At 51.2% G+C, this 27,027-nt stretch overlaps 2 protein-coding genes across 2 annotated transcripts in view; one reads left to right on the top strand and one right to left on the bottom strand.

The window, feature by feature from the left end:
* The window catches only part of LOC144166790 (uncharacterized), a 60,440-nt gene extending 43,905 nt beyond the window's left edge, over positions 1-16,535 (bottom strand). Inside the window, exons 1-3 of the mRNA XM_077696278.1 lie at positions 16,424-16,535; positions 6,718-6,827; positions 3,871-3,918 (exon numbers count right to left, since the gene is read on the bottom strand). Of these exons, the coding sequence (XP_077552404.1) occupies positions 3,871-3,918; positions 6,718-6,821 (152 nt within the window). The 5' untranslated portion in view covers positions 6,822-6,827; positions 16,424-16,535. The remainder of the gene's footprint in view (positions 1-3,870; positions 3,919-6,717; positions 6,828-16,423) is intronic.
* Positions 16,536-24,091: 7,556 nt separating this feature from the next.
* Positions 24,092-27,027, top strand: part of LOC144166789 (alpha-N-acetylgalactosaminide alpha-2,6-sialyltransferase 6-like) — a 138,399-nt gene continuing 135,463 nt past the window's right edge. The window contains exon 1 of the mRNA XM_077696275.1: positions 24,092-24,344. Coding sequence (XP_077552401.1) covers positions 24,107-24,344 — 238 coding nt within the window. The 5' untranslated portion in view covers positions 24,092-24,106. The remainder of the gene's footprint in view (positions 24,345-27,027) is intronic.

Here is a 27,027-nt window from a genome sequence, read left to right as displayed (position 1 = left end):
GTCAGATGTCAAGCACGTTGTTTTACAGAACCAAAACTGAAACTTGTTTGGTTGCTAACCTTGGGCATCATCCAATCACGGTGCGTCTCCTCCCGTCGTCACAGCCTTTAGTTGGTGCGGCCGCTTCGCACTTTGTAAAATAATTACCGATTTGTCAACCGGATAAATGATGAAAAGTGTGCTAATTTGAGCCAGTCTACGCAGTGCAAGCAAAAACGGGAGCATTGACAAATTCACTTCAGTGTCACTTTAACTTAACCTCCATCCTTGCCCACTCCTTCCCCTCTTCCTCAGGCTTGGACAACGATGATTGTGACGATCACATGGCAGCCCCTCCCTTAACCCCCACTACTGTATTGTCGCTGTCGCTCCAAGTGGGAGGATGACCAAACGGACTGCAGTGAACCGCCAAACTCTGAAGGGCCTTAACAGGCGGTAGACTTTTAACGTCAATGGACTTGCCACCTACCTCCCCCTCCACCACCTTCATAAGAGAACCTACAAAGAATAAAGGCTCCCACAAGCTGCAGACCCCTTCATTAGTCGAGGCATCAGAACTCCACACTTCCAAGAAAAAAAATTGCATTACGCGAGGCGTATGTTTGGAGTGCTTACATGAAGGGGGAAACATGCACAAAGAACAGTCACAATTGTGGATCTAAAGAGGACAACAAAAATACACTCCTAATTCTGCAGCAAACACTCCAGCCAACTTTATTTTTGTAAACGAATGTTAACTGAGTGCATAAATGTAGCGTATAACGAACCTCATAAGAATACAGCTCCGGGCTATGTCTGCATTACAATTTATGTCCACTACAAGGCTAATGCACAAGTCTCAGTGCAGCCTTACACACTGCCCCCTTCAATATTTGGCTTCCTTCAGATCTACAGTGCCAGGAAAAGCATGCAAAATGCAGAGCCAACCACCCCTGCGTACCCTCTGAGTACATCCCCCCCCCCCCCCCTACCCCCCCTTCCCCCCAATTACCTGTATGTCCGACCAGGATTTTATTAAGCACTAAAAGAACACACCATGCCATCAACAAACAAATGCTTCGTAACATACGGCAGGACTGATCTAGAGATTTGAATGGCCCAAGAACATCCTCTATTGGTCTATCGGGGGTTGCTTTTACGAGATGCACTTCGTGATGATGCACTCCTAATAATAAACCCTTGGCTTCCCAACTGTCAGATCATGTAATCACGTGATCTGCACCAGTGGTTATTAAGATTGCTACGCAACACAACACATGTTGCTTGGTAAAATCTTTCACTGTATCCAGTGCAAAACAGTGTGAGAGCATGCGTCAAAATGCAAGGCCATCTCAGAAACAAACCAGAAAGAAGAAGTTCTGACAACTGAAGTCACGAGCTTTGCACACAAAAATATTCCAAAATGTAACAGCACTGTAATTTGGCGTGCCATCTGATTGCGTGGAATTTCTCAGGTTGGCACAGTCTGCGCGTAGCAGGATTAACAAAGGTGATTGCCAGCCAAAGCTGCACAACACTCGTACGTGGCTCTGATATGAATGCACAACACAGCAGGAATGCAGGCACTACCATTTCTCTACTAGGTGCAGTTCGAAGGACAGCTAACGCCAGAAAATACTTCACATTTATGTTGGAAGGGAAGTGCGACAAATGTGCCTGCCCATGATAAACTGGTGCGCATTTACCAACCTGAGACCTAGCTACCATGACACTGAATAAAACCACGCAACCCATTAGCAGCTGCACATCTCTTAAAATGCATTTCTTAGAAGAGAAGTGACTCCATTTAAGAAAGAAGGTGCTATAAAGCACTGCTGGCCATCGCCACAGGCCACGTTATGGACTCCCGAAGGTGCGATTGCAATGGAGTGCTTCCTGCCTATTTCACTGCTCAGAAACAGCGCCTATGGTGGCTCAGTGGCTAAGGCATTGGGCTGCTGAGACTGAGGACGTGGTTCAATCCTCACTGAAAGAGTAATTTTCTGATGGAGCCGAAGAGTTAGAACGGCTGTGTCAAGACTTCAACGCACGTTAAATATCTCCAGGTGGTCAAAATTAATCCAGAGGCCTCCATTATGGTGCACCTCCTAACCCAAATGTAGCTTCACCAAAATCCCCCAGTACAGTCGAACCAGACTATCGAACCTGTTTATGAACTACTTCTGGTCATGCTATATTTTCAGTGAGAATATATAGCAAACATTACGCTTATATCGAACAAAAATGCCAACGTATATAATGTATCGAACCCCAAATGACTCAAAACTGCCCACCCCATTTCCCCCAAGTTGTCTTTTTCCAGGGTCGTGGGAGAAATTCCACCGGCACACCCCTAAAAGTGGTTTAGCCGGGCTGCTCACGAGCAGCAAGCAGCTCTTCCTCCTCCTCCCCCTCGCTCTCTTTATTGTGACCATGGCTGCATCCCCACCCCGTGTAGGGCGAGCCGTCGACACCCCCCTGAAATACCTAAATGATCCTGGCCGCTGCCATGTTTTCTTTGTTCGTTGGATTTGCAGCATTTGCGCTTCGCATGCTTTCTTCCAAAGGGTAGCTATAGTGGCTAGCGCTAGTATCACTAAATAAAGGCTTATTTAGTGGATCTAGCTAGCGCAAAACAGCAGAAATTGCCTTTCGGAGCAGAGCTGGCAATCGTAAATAGAGTCAAACTTGGTGAGAATTTGGACGTCCCCATGATGTACGAGATTCCCTATAACACCTTCTCGGTAGCTAGGTTCAGGAAAGATATGACTAGAGAGTGCCCTAAATTGCATCAAATCTGCGGGCTTGTCCGTGAGGGTGATGTTTAAAGTGCAACGATGCCACTGCTGATGATGCTAAAGTGTGGAGCGAGCAGTTGGAATATCCAGACACCGTAACCGGATATACAGTCAGCAAGTTTGTGAGTGTGGATGATGGTGTCACGACCACTGGAGGGTTTAGAAGTCTGAATTGCAGACATGTACCAAGCGCAAGTGAAAGCAGATACAACAAGGAAAGCATCAACGCTCCTTTGCCCACAACCTCCAAAGTGACTCGTGCACTCGCAGCATAGCACTTCGCAAATGTCAAAGGTTGCAGCCTCAGCTGCTCAGACTCTTCAGACAATGTGGAGAAGTGCATACTATCTCGGGTAGCGAGGTTGTTCGAGCAGAAGATACACGTCTATTTCGTGTGAAAGTAAGGCAGTTTCGCCAATAGTGTTTCTGTTGTGCTCTTATGACGTATATTTCCTTAGGTTGCTTATATCAAATGATTCGATTAAATTGAAGCGATAGGCATTTTTTGCGAGTTTTATGTCAACAGATTTGACTGCATTCGATATTGCTTTAGGTTTTCAAGCAGCCCGCTTGCCCCTTGTTCTCCAAAGCCAGGCACTGTCAAATTGTAAAACGTCTCCTCGCAAACATTAACCATCAACCAAACCACCCCTAGGCATTTGAAAAATTGGTATAGAATGTATTCTTTGGCACCAGCACTGTGCAACAAGATTTCACTGCTCCAGTAAACCATCGATTGTGGAGTAATTTTTTTTTCTGCCGAATGCAGAAACGCCTGCAACGAGATGTACTTGGTTCTAGAGTGCAAGCACTTTGTAGCACCTGCTGGTCTGCCTTGGGGCCACATGCATTTAACTCTTGAAAATAAGCACGGAAAAGACGCTGACCAAGAAAAGAAATCCACAGGAATGTCTTTTCTTGGTTGAAGCCTTCTCTGCACGTATTTTCAAGATGAATCAACACCAACTCGCCCAACTTTCCATCCATTTAACTCGTACAGGGTTATTAGGCATGTGAGAGGGTCCTACACAGTTGCCCGGTACAGGAAATGAGGACAACACAGAGTGAACACTGCCTTGCCAGTTTTACTTACTTGATTTCAAGCTGTTCCACCAGCTCAGAAAGACTCGCCTCCATGGTGCTGCAACACAAGAAAATCAGAGGCATTAGAATGACAACCGCAGGGGCGCAAGGGGAGGGGAAGGGGGGCAATGTCAGCCACAGCGACAAGCAAAATGGCAGCTTTTAAATGGAGCCAATCACACTTTGAACACTGCCTCAGTTATCTAAAATGAAAACACGATACATTGCCACAAGGTGGACCTTCAAACCAAATGAATGCCACGCCATCACCACAGCTATGATTATATCCTCACAGGCTTAGACTAGTGGCCAGGTTACTGGCATCTGCAAAACAAAGCAAGCGAAGTTCCTTTGCCATCCCATCAAGTGCGCTTCCCATTTCATGCTCAGGTGCCGACATACGTAAAAGCACCAATGAGGATCAGAACAGTTGTTCAAGTGAGGGGCGAGCTTCTTGGGTATACCTAGATAAAGGTGCCGGACAGTGCCCAGAGGGCGACATGGAGCCCGCGACACCCAGCGCCCCCTTTGGCAGATATGCGCAACACTGAGTCGATCCCCACAAGCCGTTATGTTCCTGGCAAGGCGCGCTCCTTTTTGCCATGAAGACTAAGCATATTAGTCTCCCCTTTTGGGTTTAAAATGAAGAGATTGTACAGTAATTCTGCCACGCAGTGCAGGTGAATGAAGAGGGATTTATTTGGTTGAATTCGCATATGGGAAGGCATATAAAGGCCACATACGCGTGATGCCCCGAAGCGAAACACTTGTACAGCCTGCCTACGAGGCAACACTTCCTCGAGATCAGCACGTTTCCCTTCAAAATAAAGCATAATTTATATTGTTCAATCCGCAAAATAGGAGCTAGGCTTTGTCTGCAAATATATCAGACGTTGCGCGACGTTTCTGCACGAGGCATTCCCTCCATGCGAGTGCACTTGCGACTGCAGAACTACTATCAAACTGGACCACATGGGTGTTACATACGGGTCTATGATCCGAATGTGATGCTCCGTACATGTAACAGTATGAAATTCACATTTGTTTGTGTATAACGGAAGTGCTGCCGCTAATAAGTGCCGCTCCACCAAGAAACTGTTGGGTTTCCAGGTGTAGCCCAGTACGCCAGCTGTATGAAAACACGCCCTAAAAAAGAAACTCTTCACGAGAAGGCTATCACAAGAAATTCCATTGGGCGAAGAGGGAGTGGGGGGAGGGGGAGGCAGAACATCTAATAGGCATATCGGAATAAATTACGGAATATTCATATTCAGGTATTTTTTTCTCTCCACGCCAAGGGGTCCGGCGTGAGACCTCTCAGAAAGAAATAGTAGCGCTTTTATTACCATCAACACCTTTGAAGCATAAGTTATGGGAGAAAAATTTAGTTCCCTGTGTGACTGGAATCGCAACGGATGGGATAAATAAAGCTCGTCCTCCTCCTCCTCCTCCCCAAGCGCGAAAATTTAGTCCTGCGTTCATATATTTCCAACTTTTATTGCGACATCTTATTTCTATTTTTGGTTGCTTTTCAGTGGTTTAGACAACAATTTAATCGTTTGTTTAGCCGGAATAGGTGATTTTATGCTACCCAATAGCTCGCAAAACATTTAGGAACGTTAACGCCTATAAATTCCCGCCCCATATGTATTCAATACGGCGATATGAAATACTAGATGAAGCAGAGTAGAACTGCTAGGCGATCTATAACTGTGTTTGGGGGCCATTTTTGTTACCAAATTTAATGCGCACTAATGTGTATTCACCGCCTGATAACCAGCCTACTAACAAGCTGCTTGTACACCACGACAGCATGTAATCCGCTCGCTTAGTGTGGGCTTTTCAAGATTCAGTAAGCACGCTTCGTATATCCGAAAAAAATGAGAGAAGAATTCGCGGGAGAATGCAGACTCTTAACACACGCGTCCCAGTTGCGTCAACCTACGGCTCGGCAGCAAGGCGACGACATTTTATCGGTGCCCCGTTTTATTTGGAGGCTTCGTCCTACTATAATAAATTTCTGCATGGCTTTGCTGCAGTATGTAGGAGACACACACGCAAATATACGACACACGTTTCCGCAAAGTTGCGTTCACGGGCGCTGAAGGCGGTGTGCGCGGCGGGACCGACCCGGAGTTGCGCGGGTCTGCCGCGGCTGTCGCTGCGCTCGCCCGCAAACTTCGCTGTCCGGAGCAATCAGCTGAGCAGATGTGCACTGGGGTACAGCAGTATGGTTCTTCCCTGCATTCTTTTCATAGAATAATGATGGGGATTGAAACTTCACATGCGGGTGAAAAAGCCAAATGAGGTTGGAGAGAAGGTGCAGGTTCGATTGATGACAGGGTTCAACATGGCGAAGCTACAACCGGAGGCTCACCGTAGTATCTGAGGGCTCCAGCTTAATCTCGGCCACCTGGAGACCTTGTGAGCTGAAATCTTCGACACACGGGCGCTTTCGCTTTTTCGCCTCTATCATAAAAGCTGCCACCGCGGCCAAGAATCGAACCCGCGTCCTATGGCTGAGCAGCACAGCGCAAAAGGCACGATCGAGCTACCGCGGCGGGAGGGGAGCAGCTAGGTTGCTCACAAATAGGGGCAGAAATCGCACAATTACAACTGACGACAGACGAATTTCGACTGTAAAACTTCACACGACGAACAGTTATGGGTAAAAAGACAAATATCAGGGAGCGAACACAAACCGCAGCCCGATACCACACACGCGCACTTGCCTTTTCCGCCATATTGTGGCGGCCGTTCTAAGGTGACGTGCACAGTCCGGGGAGGATATATAACACGCGCCGACCGCCGCAATAGACGAAAGCGGCATAAGCAGCGATAAAAGCTGCACACTTACGTCGGAAGAATGCCAGAGCCACCGCTGGCCGAGCCGAAGGACAACTTCAGCGGTGGAGGCTTGCACCGCTTGCTCCTCCCACGTTTCGGCGTCACCGGCGGCATGGCGTCCTGCGCCACGCGATCCAAAGGCCACCTGCTCACGATAGCGGAATGCGAAACTATGCCTGAATACGCCCGCGAAAAATAGTAAACAACGTGCAACACGAGCAACAAGCGATACTCAGGCGCCAAACAGCTAGACAGGGAGACCGGCGGCACGAGCGAAGCAACAAGATTCGAACGCTTCCACGCCAACACAAAGCCGTCGCACCGAGACGCGGAAACCGCGTTTCGAATGACAGCCCGAAGGAGCACGCGACGAGACGACTTACCCGGTCGTGGGGGCTCGAAACCAAAGAAGCTTCGGGTGTATCGCCCACGTAATCCTCAACCGCAAGCGTTTAGGGTTGCAGAGCGGAATTCGGAACGCTGACTGGCCCTCCAAGCCTCGTTAATTAAGCTGCAGAAAGCGAATCAACTGACGCACGAGCTTACGCTGGAAACTCCTCGCGCCTCTCGGACATTTCATACATTCGCCGCTAGGGCCCGGTGCCGGTAGCATTCTGAGTCATTATATACAAGTCATAGAGACATGGAGCAAAGATATAATACATACGTGTGGCCCTAGTCGCACGCAAGGTGCGAACAATTTTTTTTTTTTCATTCGCACGCAATACAACGCGCATTTTTTTTTTTAATTCGCACGTTCGCACTTCAAGAACGATGGCAGCGCGAACCAAGGTTGAAGGTTTATAGAAATGTTATAATAACTCTGCCGCAAAGTGGGGCATAGTGGAGAAAGCAAATAGGTTAGTGCGTTGGTAAAAGTTGTGTGAATACAGTTAACCTTTGTGATCGATGATGATGTCTAGTGGTATCCCCTTTGTAGCGAGGTGATGACGTACGTGTCATCTTACAAAAAAAAAAAAAACTGGTATACCTATGCTTTATAATCTTCGTTTAATACTAGCGCTTCTCTAAGGGCGGGCAGAAAATACTTACTTTTTCTATTACAGGTGGTAGCTGTCCTAGGCAATATTCCCCTCGCTGCTTTTCGTCCACCAGTATCTTGATCTTTTCGTCACCTCGGCAGCCCCGGAGTCAACTCCCTTCGAGCTGCCCTTAAATCCTAGGGCTTCTGAAAGCCGATTATTGCCCTCATGTAGATTTCGGTGGATACCCTCGCATTCTAACACTGTGTGCCGCATAGTTTCTTTTTATTTTCCGCAGGCCACGCATACGCCATCATTTTGTGTATACTTCCCCACAAAGCTCTTCGTTCGCATGCAACATGCTCTCCCACATGATGTGGGTGTGCAACGACGCGGAAGCGGAAACGAACATACTACCGCCCCATCTCGCGCGTGCGGTGCGCGAGACGGACAAGGACGCACAGAAAGCCGCCGCGCAGTTTGCGCTGGCGGCGATCACACGCCAGCAGTCGCGGCCGGCACCCCCCTCCTAGCGAGGGAGTGAGAGCCACCGTGACCTTTTAGCCGGCAAATAAAGATGTTGTTTCCCCCCCCCCCCCTCTAGCCTTAAAAGGCAAAGCACTGCCCTTGGAATTATAGTAGAAATTTTCCTTTCTGATGTTCAATTTCTCAGCCCTGTACATCTCTAACGACGTTTTAGCTTCCATTTTTTCCCTCCATTTATTTGTTTCAATCTGCCTTGCCTCTTTTTTGGTTACCTTGGCTGTTTTGGATTCTCCAATGTTCTTTCCGTATGTCATCGTTAGCCTTCTAGGCTTCCTTAACCACTGCGTGTCCAAGCTTTTCAAGTATAGGTACCTAAAAACCTTAGCTGCCCACCGTCGTTGATCCATTGCTCTCAACCTCAATTCAAAGCATATTTTACTCTGTGATTCTCTAACTTAAAACGACGCCCAGCCCATATCTCCCTGAACTGCTTCGTTAGTTGTTTTTTCATGCGCGCCTAAGGCCAAACGTCCTACCGTTCTCTGATTCACTTCAATGCCTGCTAGAGCGTCTGATTTTAAGCAGAGTACGCATTCGCGCATTGGAGACCCGGAACCATTACTCCTTTCCACATTCCTCTCACTACTTCATATTTGTTATACCACCACAAAGCTCGATCTTGCTTCATCATAGCTGCGTTACGCTCTCCCTGGCACTTAAGTTGCTCCTCGTGAGTTCTTAAGTAGTTAAGAACTCACGAGGAGCACCCTTCGTTTATCCACACTCCCAAATATTTATATTCGTGACGCGAGGTAATTCGCCATGCTGGATTGACACTGCGTCATTGAAAATCCCCATGCTGGATTGACGCTGCCTCATTGACACTGCGTCATTGAAAACAATTATTCCCGATTTTTCTGCGCTAAAACTTGGTTGGTTGGTTGGTTGGATCCGGAACAAAAATGGCACGTACCCACTCTAGGGATTCGGCCAAGTCTTATTGTGGTTTCACTGTTGAAGAAGCTTAGTAATTAGTTTCAAACGAAGGGAAAATAGGGTACAGTGATGCTAACAATTTTGGAATAAAAAAAATTCAATACTGCTGTACCAACGTTGTATTTCAATAAACGATTAAAAATTGCTTGATGCGATTGATTAACAAGGCAAGCGACCTTTTTCGGCAATAAATGAGTGAAGAGCGCGACAAACATCCCCGTTGCACCAACCAAGCCCGACTGCCCCAAATGACAATAAATTAGGCACCGACAAGGTGAGACCCAGGCGCCGGAGGGGAACCTCCAGGTAACGATTTCGGAGGGACGAGAACCGCAGGCAAGACAACAGGAAGTGGTCAATTGTTTCCTCCTCTTGACAGAAGCCGCACATGGCCTAACCCGAGGTCTTTGTCTTTCTTATGATGATGATGATGATTGCTAGTGGTATCCCCTTTGTAGCGGGGTGATGACGTGTCATCTTACAAAAAGAAAACTAATATACCGATGCTTTAGACTTTTCGTTTAACACTAGCGCTGCTCTTAGGACAGGCACAACAAACTTATTAGGCACAAAATTTTCCTGTTACAGGTGGCAGCTGTGCTAGCCAATATTCTAGTCTCTGCTTTTCATCCACCAGTATTCTAATCTTCTTTCGTCGCTTCGAGGCTCGACAACCTTGAAGTTCACTCCATCTGTGCTACCCTTAAATCCTAGGGCTTTTGAAAGCCGAATATTTCCCTCGTGTAGATTTCGATGGATACCCTCACCATCTAACACTATGTGCCGCATAGTTTCTGTTTCTTATCCGCAGACCACGCATACCCCATGATTTTGTGTATGCTTCCCCACAATGCTCCGAGTTCGCAAGCAACCTGCTCTAGCCTCAAAGAGCAAAGCACTTCGCTTGGAAATATCGTGGAAATCCACCTGGGGTCGTAGCCGCCTTTGTCTTTTCGATGTTGAACCGCCGGGACGACGTCTTGCGTTCCTCTCTCGTAATATTCGTCGGGTGGCTCGTTGAAGACATCTCCAGCGTCGTCTGATACGCCACAAAAAGGGGATGGCAATGAGGCGACGCACGCCGCCGAAGCTTGCCGTGCGAGTCGCCAAGCGATGCAGGAATTCCTCGCAAGCCCTAGAGCAAAGTGTGCGTGGATGAATCACCCAGAGGCACGAGGAGGCAAGAAACCCTGGCGCCAGCGGCGGCGGCGGTTTCAAGTGGCGGCTTCTATATCCTCGGTTCACCGGACGCTGCGGGCCACTTCTTTCCTTCATACACGTATGAAAGACGGGTCCACCAAAAGGTAGCAGCGGTTTCAAGTGCCCAAGATCTTCGGTTTCCAACCGTCGGCGAGAGCAGGAGGCCACTCGTCTTTACGTGCTGGGAGCCGAGTTGAAATTCCGTTCTCACGGGGCCTCCAAAATGAAGACTTGCGCAAAGTGGTGCAACTCCGGCACAAGACACGATCGATGACGTGGATATTCACCCTTTCCATCGACCGAGTGGTCCGTGTGCATCAGCCACGCCTCATGTCGTGGGCGGTACATCAAGTGTCGTCCACTGCCCACCTGATTGGACAACCTGTGTGAAGTTAAATTCCCTAGCCAGGGATCTGGGGAATACGAACTCTATTTAAACGACTGTATTCGTGTTATTATTGTTCTCCTGTCTCGACTGTCATCATGTAGAATAAACCTCCTGTACAGTTTCCTCCTAAGCAGTCACCTCGAGTCTTTAGTCCGACACCATGGCGAGCCGGGACCTGCGGGCCTGAACGAGTCAGACAACCCAAGGGCCCCTCATCTCTAACACTGATGACCAATTTCTCAGCCCTGTACATCTCTAACGATGTTTTAGCGTCCATTTTTGGCTTCCAAGTTTTGGCGACAAGCTCCCCCTCGTGTCCGACGCGTCTGGGTAGTACAAAAGCAGACGACCCTCGCCGCCCTCCATGTGTTTTCAATTACAAAGCAGAGCGAAAGTTGACTGTGCATAATTTAACCGCTTTGTGGTACATTTAAATTACTGCATACTGAAATAAATAGTCCTTAAAGTAGTTGCAGATGCTAAACAAAATATTATCCGCTACAACAATCCGATTTATCGGCTTTCTTTTGAGTGAACTGCCGTGATTGTCGCGTCGTGGGTATCGCCAGGTCGGCAGGTCTAACTGCCTGACGATAATTATCGTTCTTTCTTCTTGCGTACGCTCGACAAATGAAATTTCACAAGTAGCATCAACACAGAGCGTTGCCCCCTCCTACAGCCAGTGGTAACTGCAAGAGGTTGCTTCAGCGGGAGCTTTCCAGCGGACGCGAGAAGCGCAGCCGACTCAGCTGACACTGCCGGCCTGGCACCGCCTTGAAAACGGGTGGAAATTTTGTTTTATATTTTCGCAAAATAAATTATTCTTGCTTAACATTTCACGCAGCCCGATTTACAAACCGCAGCGTATACATCTATACTAGCGGGTAGGTGAGGCAATGGCGCGAGAGAAGTAAGCGGGGGTTGCAACCCCCCCCCCCCCCCTCCAAAAAAAAAAAAAAAGCGACGGATGATTTTGGGTGCCCTAACGTTAATCCTCCAAGGCGCGCAATTGAAGGGCGTGAAACAAGCATCAAATAATACGTCCGCTGTCTGCAGAGATGTGTACTTCTATATTTACATAACACAACACAGCCGCATATACGGTGCGCGGCCCAAATATTTACATACGATCGTCAATGATTGCGTTCGTTATCGTCTAGTGCAGAGGTCGGTAACCTACGGCCCGCGGGCCGTAGGTTACCGCATAATACAGCCCACTTTCGATGGGGCTGTATTATGCGGCCCCTCCCACATGCGCCCCTCCCCGCCAATAAAAATCTGAACGCCTACACGCCAGTACGTTTTGACCTCAAATGGGGTTAGACGGCGAGACAAGGACAGAGAATTGATCGCTTCGGGTTGCATTGTCCCCCATCTTCACATTTAGTCAGTTGATTGTCAAATATTATTGGCAATTCCTGAATTTCTTCTCCTTGCCTTCGAAGCCCCCCTCCCATCCCACCCGATTTGCCATCCAGCCCTCCACCGTGTCGGCTTGATGCAACTCGGCACTACACCTGAAAATGTTGCTGGTTCTTATTCAAGTCTATTAAGTGCGAACTGGGAATATATGATGCAAGAGCGTAATTAAATAAAGCGAGAGCAAACAAGAAAACAGAACGGCCACTCAGTTCGCCCGTCCACCTTGTTTACGACCACTACTTTGGGAATCACAAAACAGACTTCACGCTTCTGACGCTTGCTGCATTTTGTCACTGAGACACGCAATAAAAAGGCAAGCTAGCGCGCAACAGCGACTCAAACCAGCAATGATTAATGAAAGTGCATAAGTGCGCAAAAGCGCGGCGCACCGCAGCAGACGAGCCTGCGGTCCGCCGGACTCGCTGACTTTTGCGCACAATCATCTCCGATTGCGCTTTTACTGCAAAGCAGTATACGTCACAGTATACGTCACAGCCAATGAAAGGCCACTGAGCCCCAACCACCCGCAACTGGCTTGCGTTGCTCGGCTCTTTTTTATTTTATTATTACGAAAGTACGCCCTTTGGCATAAACTAGATGTAGTCCAGCAGTCCCGTCTCCACAATGAAGTCGAGGAGGGGCCGGTATTGGGGACCGTGCGTCCAGCGGCGAAGGTCAGGTGGTCGTCCTGGGTGGTACCCAAGGGCCCTCATGTGACCAACTCGTGCTGCCTGGATGCCCGAGCATGAACCCAGGAGGTGGTCCAGGGTCGTTTCAGTGGCAGGGGTTTTACAGAAGGGGCGTGTTTCTGGGGAAACTTGCGTCCTCCATGAGGCCTTTATCGCCGGGGTCAAAGCTGCGCCCACGAGGATTCTCCGAAGCGCCACCTCCTCGCGGCGGGTTAAACCGCCAGGAAGGTCCGACCCACGCGGGGGAAGAAGGGCATGCGTGGAGCGCCGGAGAGACTCCTTGTGAATGATGAGGGTGTCACTCTGCGACAACTGGAGCAGGGGTAGCGGCCCAGTTACCCTCTGGGGATGGCAGGCCGCGTCAGCGTCAGTGTGGGCAGGTGTCGAACGTTTATTCCACAGAACTCGCACGGGACACGGAAATGAGTTCACAATGCGATGCACATCGCAGGTCAAGTCGAGCGACTTGGCGACGCGTCGGAGTTCCCGGACTGCCTGTGTGGAGTCTGTGGACGGGTGAAAGCACGACGGCGGGTTTATGCGCAGGCGAGGCTCTAATGAGGATAAGGCATCCCGGATGGCCAGAAGTTCTGCCATGATTGAAGGAAGAGGTGCCTCGGTGAGGTATGAGCAGGTCTGATGCACTTCTGGATGAGTGGGGCACACAAGGCTGGTGTGTAGGAGATTTTGCGCCATGCTTGCGTCGACGTGGATTGGGTGCTGGGAACTTTAGGCTTAGCATCCTGGCGGATATTTGATCGCCGCTATCTGTGCAACTGCGAATGACAATGCGTAACACAACTTTTAACCACGCTATCAACCCCTTTCCCGCATGCGAAACTTTGTGTCTGCTATAACTGCCGTTTGAGCGATCGGTGACCAAGACATCTGCCTACCCTGTTTCGATGCTTCCGCGCAGGTATCGCCTTCCCTCGGCCGCTCGGCGCACCGCGCGCCGCGACGACCGGTCAGCGTAGGCTTGCATCGCGGCAGATATCTGATCGCCGCTTTTAAAATAAGACCTGACAACAATCCCGAGCACAATTTTTCAACCCCCTAACACCTACTTTCTCGCATGTGGAACTTCTTTTTAGCGATCATATTGATTCAGAAGAGCAGTGACAAGCGGTTGCTACCATGGTCTGCGCCGGTTCGAGCCGCTGAGTGTGCCGAGCTGGCAGGCACGACCGGCGTGTGCGCGGACTGTTTCCGAAGGCAGAAAACGCTTCACGATTGCCTGCTTTATCCATTTCTCGAGAACGACGCGCGGAATCTACATTGCAAATTCAGCTCAGCGATCGTCGTAGTTGACCATGGAGCAAAAACAGTGGGCGAAGCGGCGCCGACCACGCATCGCATGCGCGTCGGCGCCGCTTTCATGCGTACGACTATCGTGGCGACAGTCGTAACGATCAGTCGCATGCGATTCGCATGCACCAATCGTCCACGTGTCTCGCACTTAAAAAAACGACCGAAGCCACCGCCGCCGAAGTGGCCTAGGCTACATGAACTAATGCTCCACAGTCTGGATTATCGTGGAGCTAATATATATGTCCACACCAAGAAAAATAAGATTTGCAGAAACTCTTCAGTTGGGGCATTCAGATATTGCGTGAGCGTTACTTCCAAAGGCTCACCTCCGCACATTTATACTTATACATGTGTTCCCTTTCGCACTACCTCTTTTATTCGAAGAACCTTCTAATAAAGAAATTGGCCTTTTATTTTAAAAAAAAGCTTATAAATGATTTTGTATACCTATAAAGGGCTTCTTGTCACGCGCTACTGACATATTTCGGGCGGGGAGGGGTGTGCACATAGCATTCACGCACTGAAACGGTATCCTTCCGCAAGTTCTCCGCGCGATTGCACGCGTGCCGATGAGCTATGGCCCTTAAACAGTATTGAGTAACTTCTTGCTCAGGAGCCGACTACGTTCAGCAAACGAGACAGGATTAGGAAAGAATTAACAAAGGGAAACACGCTGGCCACGTGGGAGAGAGAAAAGACTTTATTGGGCCCAAATGAGAAGACTGGTCTCATGTCTTCTTTTTTTCACAAGGGTTCTGCCGACCGCATGGCAGTCAGCGGCCTTCCTTGCTATTCGGACCAGGGCCTGTTGATCTTCAGCGATAGAGCTGCGCTGACCGCGAGAAAGGCGTCACGGTGCTACTACTACCTTACGCTTTTAAGTGCAGAGCACTTTAGGCGCCCGCCTTGTCGTTCTAGCTCGCTCGCTTAAACCAAGCATATCTCCACAGCGTTACGGTGTAGCCCCTCAGGGTCCCTTCGCCCATAGAGTTTCTTACTTAATAAGAAACTCTATGCCTTCGCCGCGGCGTAACCCAGAGGCTTCGAAAGCCAAGCGGTTTATACAGTGTGTTGCGACGATAACTGGAACACTTTAAAAATTTTTCCTGAGCGATCCGCCGCTCTGTTCACGCTCAAACTTCACACAAAGGTCGCATTTTGTGGTCTATTTTGTTTGACACCGGGAACAACAACGGTAGTTACCTGTTTATTCTGAAAATAAATAAAAACGATTTTCGCCTATGGGAAAATGGCGGCGATTTGGACGTGCGAGCCCGAAAACCGGGTTTTCTGATCGTCTGTTAGCTCATTTCTAGGTGCATTTTCTGATCGTCTGCTGCACCATTTGGCTCCGTACGTGAATCCCAAACATGCGTTTCACTCTGCAGGTGGTTGCGTCGTTCCATCATCAACTTGCGCTGGCTCGCACGTCCAAATCAGCGGCCATTTTCCCATAGGCGAAAATCGTTTTTATTTATTTTCAGAATAAACAGGTAAGTACCGTTGTTGTTCCCGGTGTCAAACAAAATAGACCACAAAATGCGACCTTTGTGTGAAGTTTGAGCGCGAACAGAGCGGCGGATCGCTCAGGAAAAATTTTTAAAGTGTTCCAGTTATCGTCGCAACACCCTGTATAGTCATAAGCGCTCGAAACTAGTGAACCGCTGGCGCTTAGCAGTGACTTAGCTCGGCTACGCCAGGGTATACGTAGCGTGAGCTAAGGCTCAGCTGGTTATTCTTAGCTTTCCTGGTTGTGTAGGATTAGCTGATTATCATGCTGACTGCTGCTTATCATCCCATCCAAATCCTAGCCAAGCCAATTCAAGCTAAGTCAAGCCAAGCCCAGCCCAGCCAATCCTCGCGCTTGCGCAAAATGTGGCAATGCAACGCCGGCACGTGCGGGGAGAAAAGCACAAAGAGAACAGAACTCCCGCTGGCGCAGTTTCAGGCAGGAAGCGCGAGCACTGGGAAGGCGGGAAATTTGAATTTCATGGGGTGGCAGCAGTAAGCGGGTATCGGCGGTACAGCCATTATGGCGAATCACTGCTCTGCACTTCCGACAGCTTTCACATTGAGTGGAACGGCTTTAATTTTTTTCCTGTCGCTGACATAAGGCCGAGCTTGATTAAATAGTGGCCATACCGAATAATTTTCTTGAGCGCAGCGTCCTTAAGCTGTCGTTTACATCGCCTCCATTCGGGATTGCATACAATTTTAGACGCGAACGCTTACCAAGCTTACCTTTCGTCTTGTGCGTAGATTGGGGAGCCCTAAGTGCAGGACCCGGAACAGATGACAGAACGTTAGCCGTCGCCTCGGGTGCACCAAGACGAACGAAGCACATGTGCTGGCTCGGCGCCGAAAACGTCTGACGGGCCTGTATATTGCCGCGAACCATGTATGGGTTTGGTTATTGATTGTTTTTAATGCCCGGCCGCGCCCGGCTCTGTTATCTGTGTCCCATGCGAAGCGCGTGTTCCATTCTTTTTTTTATGCCGCACGGGCTATCTCATTCAGATAAGGAGACTGTTTCGCCCTAGCGTCGCTAGGGTAGAATAGTCTTCCTTGATCACGGCCGGACTGGAGCAGCGGCGAGCGCGCACTTTCATACGGCCTGCGCACCCAAGAAGGAACCAATACAGCAGATTCTTTACAGTGGGGGCGCTTCGAACCAACCCTCTGCCCTTTCAACCCGCCTTTCTGTTAGTCGACGCATCGCTTCTGGCCGAGCGCAGCTGTGTGTTTTTGACAGTGCGCTTCGCTGCCGGCGGGCCGCTCAGCCTGACCGGAGCGTGAATAGCAGAATCACGTTTAGCTAAGCGATAACCCTATCTCCCTCGACGGGAAATCATTCGCGTCACTGGTCGTGCCCTGTGCGTGTGCAAACCAAGACATCATCCGAAAGGAAAAATAAAAAAATAAGAAATGATATTTCAGTCACGGAAAGTGCCGTGTTTATTTGCCTGTCTCACCATTTTCATATAATACAGTCGCTGATAAGATATGAAGACCTCGCATATTTTTCGTCATGCGCCCCGCGTTGAAATGTTTCTTTCAAATGTTTGATTCGGCGCTTCCGAATGATAATGTTAGGCTGTTTGACCCTAATAGACCGAAAATTCAGAAGGGGGTAAGGAATCAACTATTTTAAGAACGCCCATGTAAATTAACACTGGCAGGTATCACCTGTAGCCACGGCAGGGCTAGGGCAGCGGCAAATCCGCGCGCACCGCTCCTCTACCCCGCCCGTGCTGTGGGTCAACTGGCGAGGGTTGGTCCGAAGCGCCACGAACTAGCGGCGGTGAAAGGTGGGAACTATACCCGAAGCGCAGGCCGTATGAAACTGTGCGCCCGCCGCTCCTCCAGCCCGGCCGTGCCTTGATCTACAATGTTGTGGATGTGAATCGACGATTCGAGAACCACTCGCGCCGAAAGATAAAAAGCCTGCACAGCAGACGCCGCGGAATTTTCGAATCGCCGACACCAGTCTACGCAAGTCACTTTGTTGACTGCTGTTTCACCGCCTGTGTATTCTTTGAGTTGTTAGGAGAGCACAAGTTCACTCCAATAAACTTATTTTCCTTGAAGAGAACTGCGTCGTCTTTGGATTCGTGACATCTGGTAGAAGTGCTGGGTAAATGCACCCTACGCCCTTGTCAAGCCGACAATAAAGTCCCACTCGTGCCAGCCGCCGACAGCCAGGTCTTCAGCCGGAGTTTGGACTGATTCAGGATAAAGTGAAGAAAGAAGACGTCGTGACCACCATGATCAACGCAGGCAACTAAGTTTCCTTTTACAGCCTCTTCCCGGAAATAAGTATTTTGAAGTCCCCACGTATTTAACCGGTTTAGCCCTGGCCAATCCCCCTTGTGGGTACGTTCCAAAATATTTGAAAACATCATCATCACCATGACCAGCACTACCAATCCTCATTCTTCAACAGCCCCGGGAACCACCATCGTTCCGCGGATCCCCCGGAGAAGACCCTGACGACTGGTTGGAGAAAGTGGAGCGCGTCCGCATATTTAACAGATGGGATGACGAAGAAACTTTCCGCCACGTTTTCTTCTATTTAGAAGATACGGCCCGAACGTGGTTTGAGAACCATCAAAGCTCCCTAACTGACTGGACTCTCTTTAAGAGCGAGTTCCTCAAAACATTTGCCACCATCGTGCGGAAAGAACGAGCCGCACTTTTGCTGCAAGCGCGCACTCAACACCCCCACGAAGGGGCCGTGATCTTTGTTGAGGAGATGAAGAGGCTGTTTCGCCGTGTGAACTCGGAAATGACTGAAGAAAAGAAACTGCGGTTTTTGATGCCAGGTGTAAAGCAAGAGCTTTTTGCCTGCCGTGTCCGCCAGCCTTGGAGAATACGCTCGAAATTCGAACGAGGGAGTACGATCGCCTTGTCAACGCGCTGTTCTCAGAGACCATCGGTGCCGGAACTGTAAGCTCCGATACATTGCGCGATACCATCCGAGCAGTGGTCAGAGAGGAGCTCCGGAAACTTTTGCCAACGACGCCGCAACCTCAAGACGCTTCCCTGACGGACGCCATCCGAAAGGAGGTTCAACAGGCGCTGGGGACTTCTACGCAATCCGAAGCACTCCGTGAGCCACAAGCTATGACCTACTACGCAGCTGTTCGTCGACCCCGCCCTGCTCCGACCCGTCGTCAAGAGGCCCCGCCAGACGCCGAGGAAGACCGACGTGTGGCGAACGCCCGATAATCGTCCGCTGTGCTACCACTGCGGAGAGGCTGACCACATCTACCGTCGCTGCCCCCTACAAGAGGCTCGGTTTGCGAGGGTTCTCCGTCGACGCACCCCGCCCCCGACCCGGCCAACGCCCATCGGAGATCAAAGAATACCTGTCCAACACCAGCCGTGGACCAGCCCGTTTCAACCGATCGCCGTCTCCCTACCCATACCAGTTGCCCAACCGCCGTAGCAATGCTGATTTCGCACGTGGAAGGTCCCCCCACGCGGGGGAACTAAAAGCAGCAACGTCTGGAGGTAAAGTTGCACGACCTCGGAAAAATGAATACCCTCCAACGACGCTACGACTCACTGAAGACGATGATTCCCGACATGCCTCAGCCCGACAAACACACAGCGCGACGCGGACCCGACATGACCGAACCTGCCGCTGAGACGACGACAACGACGGCGCACAGTGCCCGACCGTCAACATGCGCTAGCCGAGATGCGACGCCCCGACGCACCCGGAACTCGAGGGAGGCAGCGTCCGACGTCCAGTTGTCCGTCGACGGCTTTCACGTAGTCGCCCTCATCGACACGGGAGCCGACTACTCGGTGATGAGCGGTTCATTCGCGTCTAAGCTGAAGAAAGTTACGACAAGATGGGACGGTCCGCATATCCGCACAGCAGGAGGCCATCTCGTAACGTCAAGTGGAACGTGCACATCCCGCGTCACCATAGACGGCACCACGTACCCTGCTGCGTTCGTCATTTTGCCTAACTGCTCCCGTGACGTAATTCTCGGAATGGACTATTTCACGGACAACGGCGCAATAATTGATCTGCAGACTAAGTCGATAACTTTTGCTTCCGATCACTCCACGACACCGCAGCCGAACCCCGAACACCGTGCTGCTGTAAGGATCGCCGACGATCACGTCACCCTGCCACCCCGCGCAAGCTTGATGATCGCCGTCTACTGTGAGGATGCTGCTCCTGATATCGATGCTATCCTAGAGAGTGACCAAAGGTTGCTTCTCAACCGCGGTGCCTCCGTCGCAAAAGGCATTGCGCGCTTTAAGCAACGCAAATCCCAGGTTTTGGTCACCAGTTTCACCGAATTCGAGTACCAGCATCTAAACAAGGGTGCTGCAATTGCGTTCCTCGAAGAAACGCAAGAAGCAAGTCAAGTGATCACGGTCGCCAACTTTGAACGAGCATATGCTTCCAAGCTGCCGCATCCTTTAGACGTGAACCCAGCGCTGCCACAAGAAAATCGGGACAGATTACTCGATTTGCTGCGTCGCTACAGCGAGTGTTTTTCGGCAACCTCAAAAGTACGTCAGACACCCCTAGAAATGCACCGAATTATAACCGAAGACGGAGCCCGACCTACCCGACAGTCACCGTACCGCGTCTCTTCACACGAGCAGGAAGCCATCCGTACTCAAGTCGACGACATGCTCAGCGACGACATTATACAGCCATCGAAAAGCCCCTGGGCTGCGCCCGTCGTACTCGTGAAGAAAAAAGACGGCACAATAAGCTTTTGCGTTGACTACCGGAGACTGAACAAAATCACCAAAAAGGACGTGTACCCCCTGCCACGAATCGACGACGCCCTCGACCATCTCTGCCCTGCGAAGTACTTCTCATCGATTGATCTGAAGACTGGCTACTGGCAAATTGAAGTGGACGAGAGAGACCGAGAGAAGACTGCATTTATAACCCCGGACGGCCTATATATACGAGTTCAAGGTGATGCCTTTTCGGCTGTGCACGGCGCCAGCAACGCTTCAATGGACACTGTGCTAGCTGGCCTGAAGTGGCACACGTGCCTCGTATACCTCGACGACGTTGTCGTATTCCTCCGGACTTCCGACGAACACCTCGCAAGGTTGGAGTCTGTACCCGAGGCCATTCGTATGTCGGGGTTAACGCTGAAGCCTGAAAAGTGCCGTTTCGCATACGAGGAACTCAAGTTCTTGGGCCACATCGTCAATGCCACGGGAGTCCTACCTGACCCGGCAAAAACTTCAGCCATTGCGAACTTCCCAAGGCCGAAAGACAAGAAGGGCGTGCAAAGATTTCTCGGTTTGTGCTCATACTACCGGCGCTTCGTCGCAAACTTCGCATGTATTGCAGAGCCACTCACGCGCTTGACGAAAGATAGCCCCCCTTTCAGCTGAGAAAACGACCACGAAAAAGCATTCTCCGAGCTGAAAAAATGCCTGCAAAGCCCGCCCGTGCTCGCTCATTTCGACGAAAACGCCGAAACGGAAATGCACACGGACGCCAGTGATATAGGCTTGGCTGCCGTCCTTGTCCAAAAGCAAAGCGGTTGCGAAAAGGTAACCGCCTATGCCAGCCGTGGCCTGTCGAAGGAGGAGAAAAACTACTCTGCCTCTGAGAAAGAGTGCCTGGCTATTATATGGGCGATTTCGAAATTTCGCCCATACGTGTATGGAACACCATTCAAGGTTGTGACAGACCAGCACGCGCTGTGTTGGCTCGCCAATTTGAAGGACCCCTCTGGCCATCTTGGGCGGTGGAGCTTGCGCCTGCAGGAGTTTGACGTTACAGTCGTCTATAAATCCGGCCGGAAAAACTCCGACGCCGACAGCCTGTCCCGTGCCCCCGTCGACCCACCACCACAAGACTCATGATGAAGACAGCGCGTTCTTCGGAATCGTGACGGAGAGCGACCTAGCCGCCCAGCAGTGTGCGGACCCCGACTTACGCGTCATAATAGACTACCTCTAGGGATGCAACGTTGCCGTTCCTAGGATCTTCAAACGCAGCTTACCAGCATTCAGCCTGATAAACTCCGTCCTCTTGAAGAAGAATTTCAGACCCGGAACAAGAGCGAATTACCTTCTTGTCATCCCCGCGGACCTTCGTGACCAAATTTTGGAAGCGTGCCACGACGACCCGTCTTCCGGACATCTCGGCACAGCTCGCACTATTGGAAAAATAAAGGCGAGGTACTACTGTCCCCGCCTTACCTCTGACGTCACCCACTACGTCCGGAGCTGCCGTGACTGCCAGCGACGAAAAACGCCGCCGATGAGACCCGCTGACTTTTGCAGTCCTTTTGAGGGCCTTCAAACATATTGGAATGGACCTTCTGGGCCCGTTCCCTACGTCACGATCCGATAACAAGTGGATTGTCGTAGCGACAGAATACATGACGCGCTACGCAGAGACGGCCGCTCTTCCGAGGGGGACTGTACAAGAAGTCGCGAAGTTCTTTATTAACCAAGTTGTGCTGCAACATGGAGCTCCTGAAGTCCTAATCACAGACCGTGGAACGTCCTTCACTGCGGAGCTGATGCAAGGAATATTACGCTACAGCAACACGGATCACCGAAGAATGACGGCGTACCATTCCCAAACGAACGGACTTACGGAACGTGTGAACAAGACGATCGCGGATATGCTGTCTATGTACGTCGACGTTGAACATAAGACTTGGGACGAAGTCCTCCCGTACTGACGTTTGCGTACAACACAGCGACCCAGGAGACTACGCAGATGACACCGTTCGAGCTTGTCTACGGAAGACGGCCGACTACGATGCTCGACGCCATGCTTCCGCATGTAGAAGACGACGACATCAACGCCGACATCCAAGATTACCTTCAACGGGCGGAGGAGGCCCGCCAGCTCGCTCGAGTTCGTATAACGGACCAGCAGCTGGTGGATGCCGGCCGCTACAACCTCCGACGCCGAGACGCCGAGTCCCAACCAGGGGATCGTGTGTGGGTTTGGACTCCCATCCGACGACGCGGACTCGGTGAGAAGCTTCTGCGGCGGTATTTCGGACCCTACCAGATTCTATGACGTTTTGGCCAATTAACCTACGTAGTGACCCCCAATAGTGATTCCGTCACATCACGACAACGCACGCGGCCCGAAGTCGTCCACGTGGTTCACCTCAAACCGTACTTCACCAGATGACGGACTTTTTTGTTGTTGTTTTGTTGTTGCTGTTTGTTCGGACTGTAGTTTTATTTTAGCATCGGGTCGATGCACTCTTAAAGGGGGGGTAATGCCGCGAACCATGTATGGGTTTGTTTATTTATTGTTTTGTTAATGCCCGGCCGCGCCCGGCTCTGTAATCTGTGTCCTATGCGAAGCGCGGGTTCCATTCTTTATTTTTATGCCGCACGGGCTATCTCATTCAGATAAGGAGACTGTTTCGCCCTAGCGTCGCTAGCGTAGAATAGTCTTCCTTGATCTACAATGTTATTGATGTGAATCGACGGTTCGAGAACCACTCGCGCCAAAAGATAAAAAGCCTGCAGAGCAGACGCCGCGGCATTTTTGAATCGCCGACACCAGTCTACGCAAGTCACTTTGTTGACTGCTGTTTCGCCGCCTGTGTATTCTTTGAGTTGTGAGGGGAGCAGAAATTCGCTCCCAATACACTTATTTTCCTTGAAGAGAACTGCGTCATATTTGGCTTCGTGACAATATCTACGTATACGCCCCGACAGAGCGGATAAAAGGCGGACTGCTGTGTTGTTTGGCTGCCGACCTCCCTCCGTCATCAGACAATACGCCGAGATTGAAATATCATCTTTTATTGTGCCCTTGTAATGCATGCCTTGCATCCACATCACTTTGTGATGCTGCCATAATCAACAGTTCCGCTGTGAAACAAAGTGTTGGAGCTTGTGTATGAGAGATAGATAGAGAGAGAGAGAGAGAGAGAGAGATAGATAGATAGATAGATAGATAGATAGATAGATAGATAGATAGAGAGAGAGAGAGAGAGAGAGAGAGAGAGAGAGAGAGAGAGAGAGAGAGAGAGAGAGAGAGAGAGAGAGAGAGAGAGAGACTTCACCGGCCATCTTTGCTGAGTGTTTAACTAGGATACACTATAGTATAACGTAACGTTAAGTATAACCACCCAAACGGCGATTCCAAGTGAGCGCTTCGAAGAAGACGCAGACTTTCACAAGGCGTTTGTTTTCGGCTAATGCGACAGGGTCTGCATTTGCAAACGTTAAGCGCAAAGGCGCATTATTACAGCCTAGTTAGGGCTGCTGTTGTTTCACGCAGCGCAAATGAAGCCCTGATGTTAACCAGACGAAGAGATCAGATCATTCCAAAGTTAGAAACGACTACGGGGAAGAGCAAGCAGCAGCAGACGAACTCGCGGTAGCAGACGACGCAAACCATCCGACCGCTTGCATCACCACGGCAGCGTGTGGGTGAGGATGAAGAGAGACGGAGAGGGCGACGTAGCCGCCCGCCGCGTCGAATCAGGTGGCGCAGGCCGCATCGCTGAAAGCAAAACAAAATGCCGGCGTTCAGGAGAGAGGCAGGGCGGTCTTATTTTCTCCGTTGACGGTCCGGTGAGCGGCAGCGCGTCAGCCGGAAGACCCGCGCATCGGTTCTGGCGCCCCCGATATCATCACAACACCGCCGAGGATTCTCGTCGACCAAGGACTGTTGGTGAGCTTCCGTTTTCTTTCGATGTGTGTATTCCGAGGGATTTCGCCGTAGTATTAACTCTACGGATTTCGCTATTCCTCCATGCCAGGTTCATTTATTAAGGCCGTTGTGATGAATTTGTTTGCTTTTGCATTCTTTGCGGATGGTTAGAAATAACTCTAACAGCAGAAGCTAGTCATTTTGATAATTTGTTACGGCTGCATTGTCATGGGGCAAATATCCCTGTACTGTTACCTTAAGTGCAGAGCACGTTAAGGTGCCGCCTTGTCGTCGTAGCTCGTTCGCTGTCACTCTGTCAAGCCAGCGTTGCGACGTAACGGACCCAAACAGAGGCTTCGAAAAAGAAGCGGATTATATAGTCACAAGCACGGAGCAAGATATCTTGCTCCGTGGTCACAAGTATTCGAAACTCCTGAACCCCTGACACTTGGTTGGTTTTTGCGATAGTAAGCGAAAAAAAGTGGATGCCAAAAAACGACGCGTTCCAAACTGCGCAGTAAGGCTCCGGTACGTGCTAGAAGAAAGCAAGCACGAAAAGAGCAGAACTCCCGCTCGCGCTGTTTGAGAGAGAGAGAGAAAAGACTTTATTTACAGGATCCTGCGTGGGGTAGGTGCCGGCCTCGCAGGGCGCGGTCTACCCTTCTAATGTTCTAGTCTATGCAGTCCTAGAAACACTGGGCCTAGAACTCGAGGGTTGAACCTGACCCGACAGAGAATACTTGGGTTCCCGCGCCCCGCGCTTGCGGGTCACGAGTTCCCGTTCTCCTCTGCCTGGCCAGGGCCCCCTCGAGCCGCTGGATCGCCCATTTCTGAGATTGGCAGTCCACCGAGCGGATCCACCGCTCCATCTGCGCTGGCAGTTCTTGGCGGGCGGTGCTGTCGTGGGCACCAGTTTCTCCGCCATGAGATTCCCCAGCCCTGCCACACACATCACCGTCGGCACCGTCGCACGAACCGCCGCCCGGTATCGCTGCACTGTCACACCTCACTATGTGTTCTAGTGTCGCCAGTTCTTGTTCACATACACTGCACACCGGGCTTGCGAACATCTCGGGACATATGTGGCGCGCCATCGCCGGGGTTAACGCGCACTTCACTTGTAGGTGACGAAGCAACACCGACTCCGCTCGGGAAAGTTCTCGATGCGGGGCCGGATATTCTCTTCTTCCTTCCCTGTGCCTCCTGAGTATCGCGCCGTAGTCGACTAGGTGTTCAGGGTCTTGTTCGTCGCCGACACCCGCGGGGATGCTCTCGCTGTCGTCCCGGCACCTGATGAGTTCTCGGGCCGCTGCGTCTGCATCCTCGTTGCGGTTGTCCACGTTCGGTAGGTCCCCCATGTGGGCTGGGAACCACTTTATGGTGATGGTTGGCCCGGTCGGGTGACGTTCCGAGGTTCGCGAGGCTCTGGCGAGCCCCACGATCCGCTCCGCCTCCCTCCAGACCGTGCTTCTGGCGTAGTTCCTGACCGCTGTTTTCGAGTCGCTGAGGATCGTCCAAATGTCCGGTACTCCCATCGCCAGGCCGATTGCTGCCTCCTCTGCCTGGCATGGGGTCTTCGCTTTAATCGTACCCGCGTTGATCAGCTCACCCGTTGACGCCCGGATGACTGCCATCGCGTACACGCATCTTCTCGTTGGATGTCTAGCCACGTCGACGAACGCGGCGTTCTCGTCGCTCTTGTACTGCTTGGCCAGGGCCGCTGCTCTCGCCTTGCGTCTTTCCCAGTCCTTCTCCGGGTTCACGTTCTTTGGCAACGGGAACACTATGATGCCCCTTGCCGCTTCGTCCCTCAGGGGGACGTGGCTCTCCAGTTCGTCGTCTTCCGCACCTCCATGAGCGGGCGGGTTGATTCCCACTCTCTCCAGGATGCTTCTGCCCGTCTTCGTGCTGTTCAGTCGAGCTAGCTGTGCCGTTCGTTGGGCCTCGCCGATCTCGGAGAGTGTGTTGTGCACCCCCAGAGCCAGCAAGGCCGATCGTGCCTGGCAGTAGACCCAGGGCGCTCCTGTAGGCCTTCCTGATGGCGGCGTCGATCTTCTCCTCCTCCGCTCTGGTCCAGTGGTGGAAGGCTCCCGCGTATGCTGCCTGGCTGACGACGAAGGCCTGCAACAGCCGCAGGAGCCCCCTCTCGTTCATGCCTTGGTACCTCGTCGACACCCGCTTCACGAGGCGGGTGGCGATCCCGATCTTCGTTACGATGTTCTTCATCGCCGTGGTGTTCGTCTGGACGCCGTCCACGAACATCCCCAGGATTCTCAGCCCGGAGACGTGCGGGATAGGCGCCCCGTCGCCCGTCCGGACCACGATGTTCTCTGCCGCGGCCTGGTTGGCCGCTTTCCGGAACCGCCCCGGTGGTGGCAGGATCAGGAGCTGAGACTTTTGCGGCGAGCACCGCAGGCCCGTGCCCGAGAGCGCGGCCTCGACGGCGCACACCGCATTCTGGAGGTTCGACTCGATCTCCCCGTCGCTGCCGCCGGTGACCCAAATGGTGACGTCGTCAGCGTATAGGCAGTGCCGGACCCCCGGGCTCAGTGCTTCGAGGCGTTTGGCTACCTCGATCATTACTTTGTTAAAGAGGAACGGCGAGATCACCGAGCCCTGCGGGGTCCCGACGCTACCCAGCCGCCTCTCCTCCAGCTTCTGGTCGCCCAGCTCCAGCCGGGCTGTACGGTCCGACAGGAACGCT

This window comes from Haemaphysalis longicornis, unplaced genomic scaffold, assembly GCF_048455015.1.
Source record: "Haemaphysalis longicornis isolate Haplotype H1 unplaced genomic scaffold, Haemaphysalis longicornis Haplotype H1 scaffold_19, whole genome shotgun sequence".
In the NCBI taxonomy this organism is placed as follows: domain Eukaryota; kingdom Metazoa; phylum Arthropoda; class Arachnida; order Ixodida; family Ixodidae; genus Haemaphysalis; species Haemaphysalis longicornis.
The sequence above is the reverse complement of the archived record's forward strand: the minus strand, read 5'-3'. Positions and strand labels throughout refer to the sequence as shown.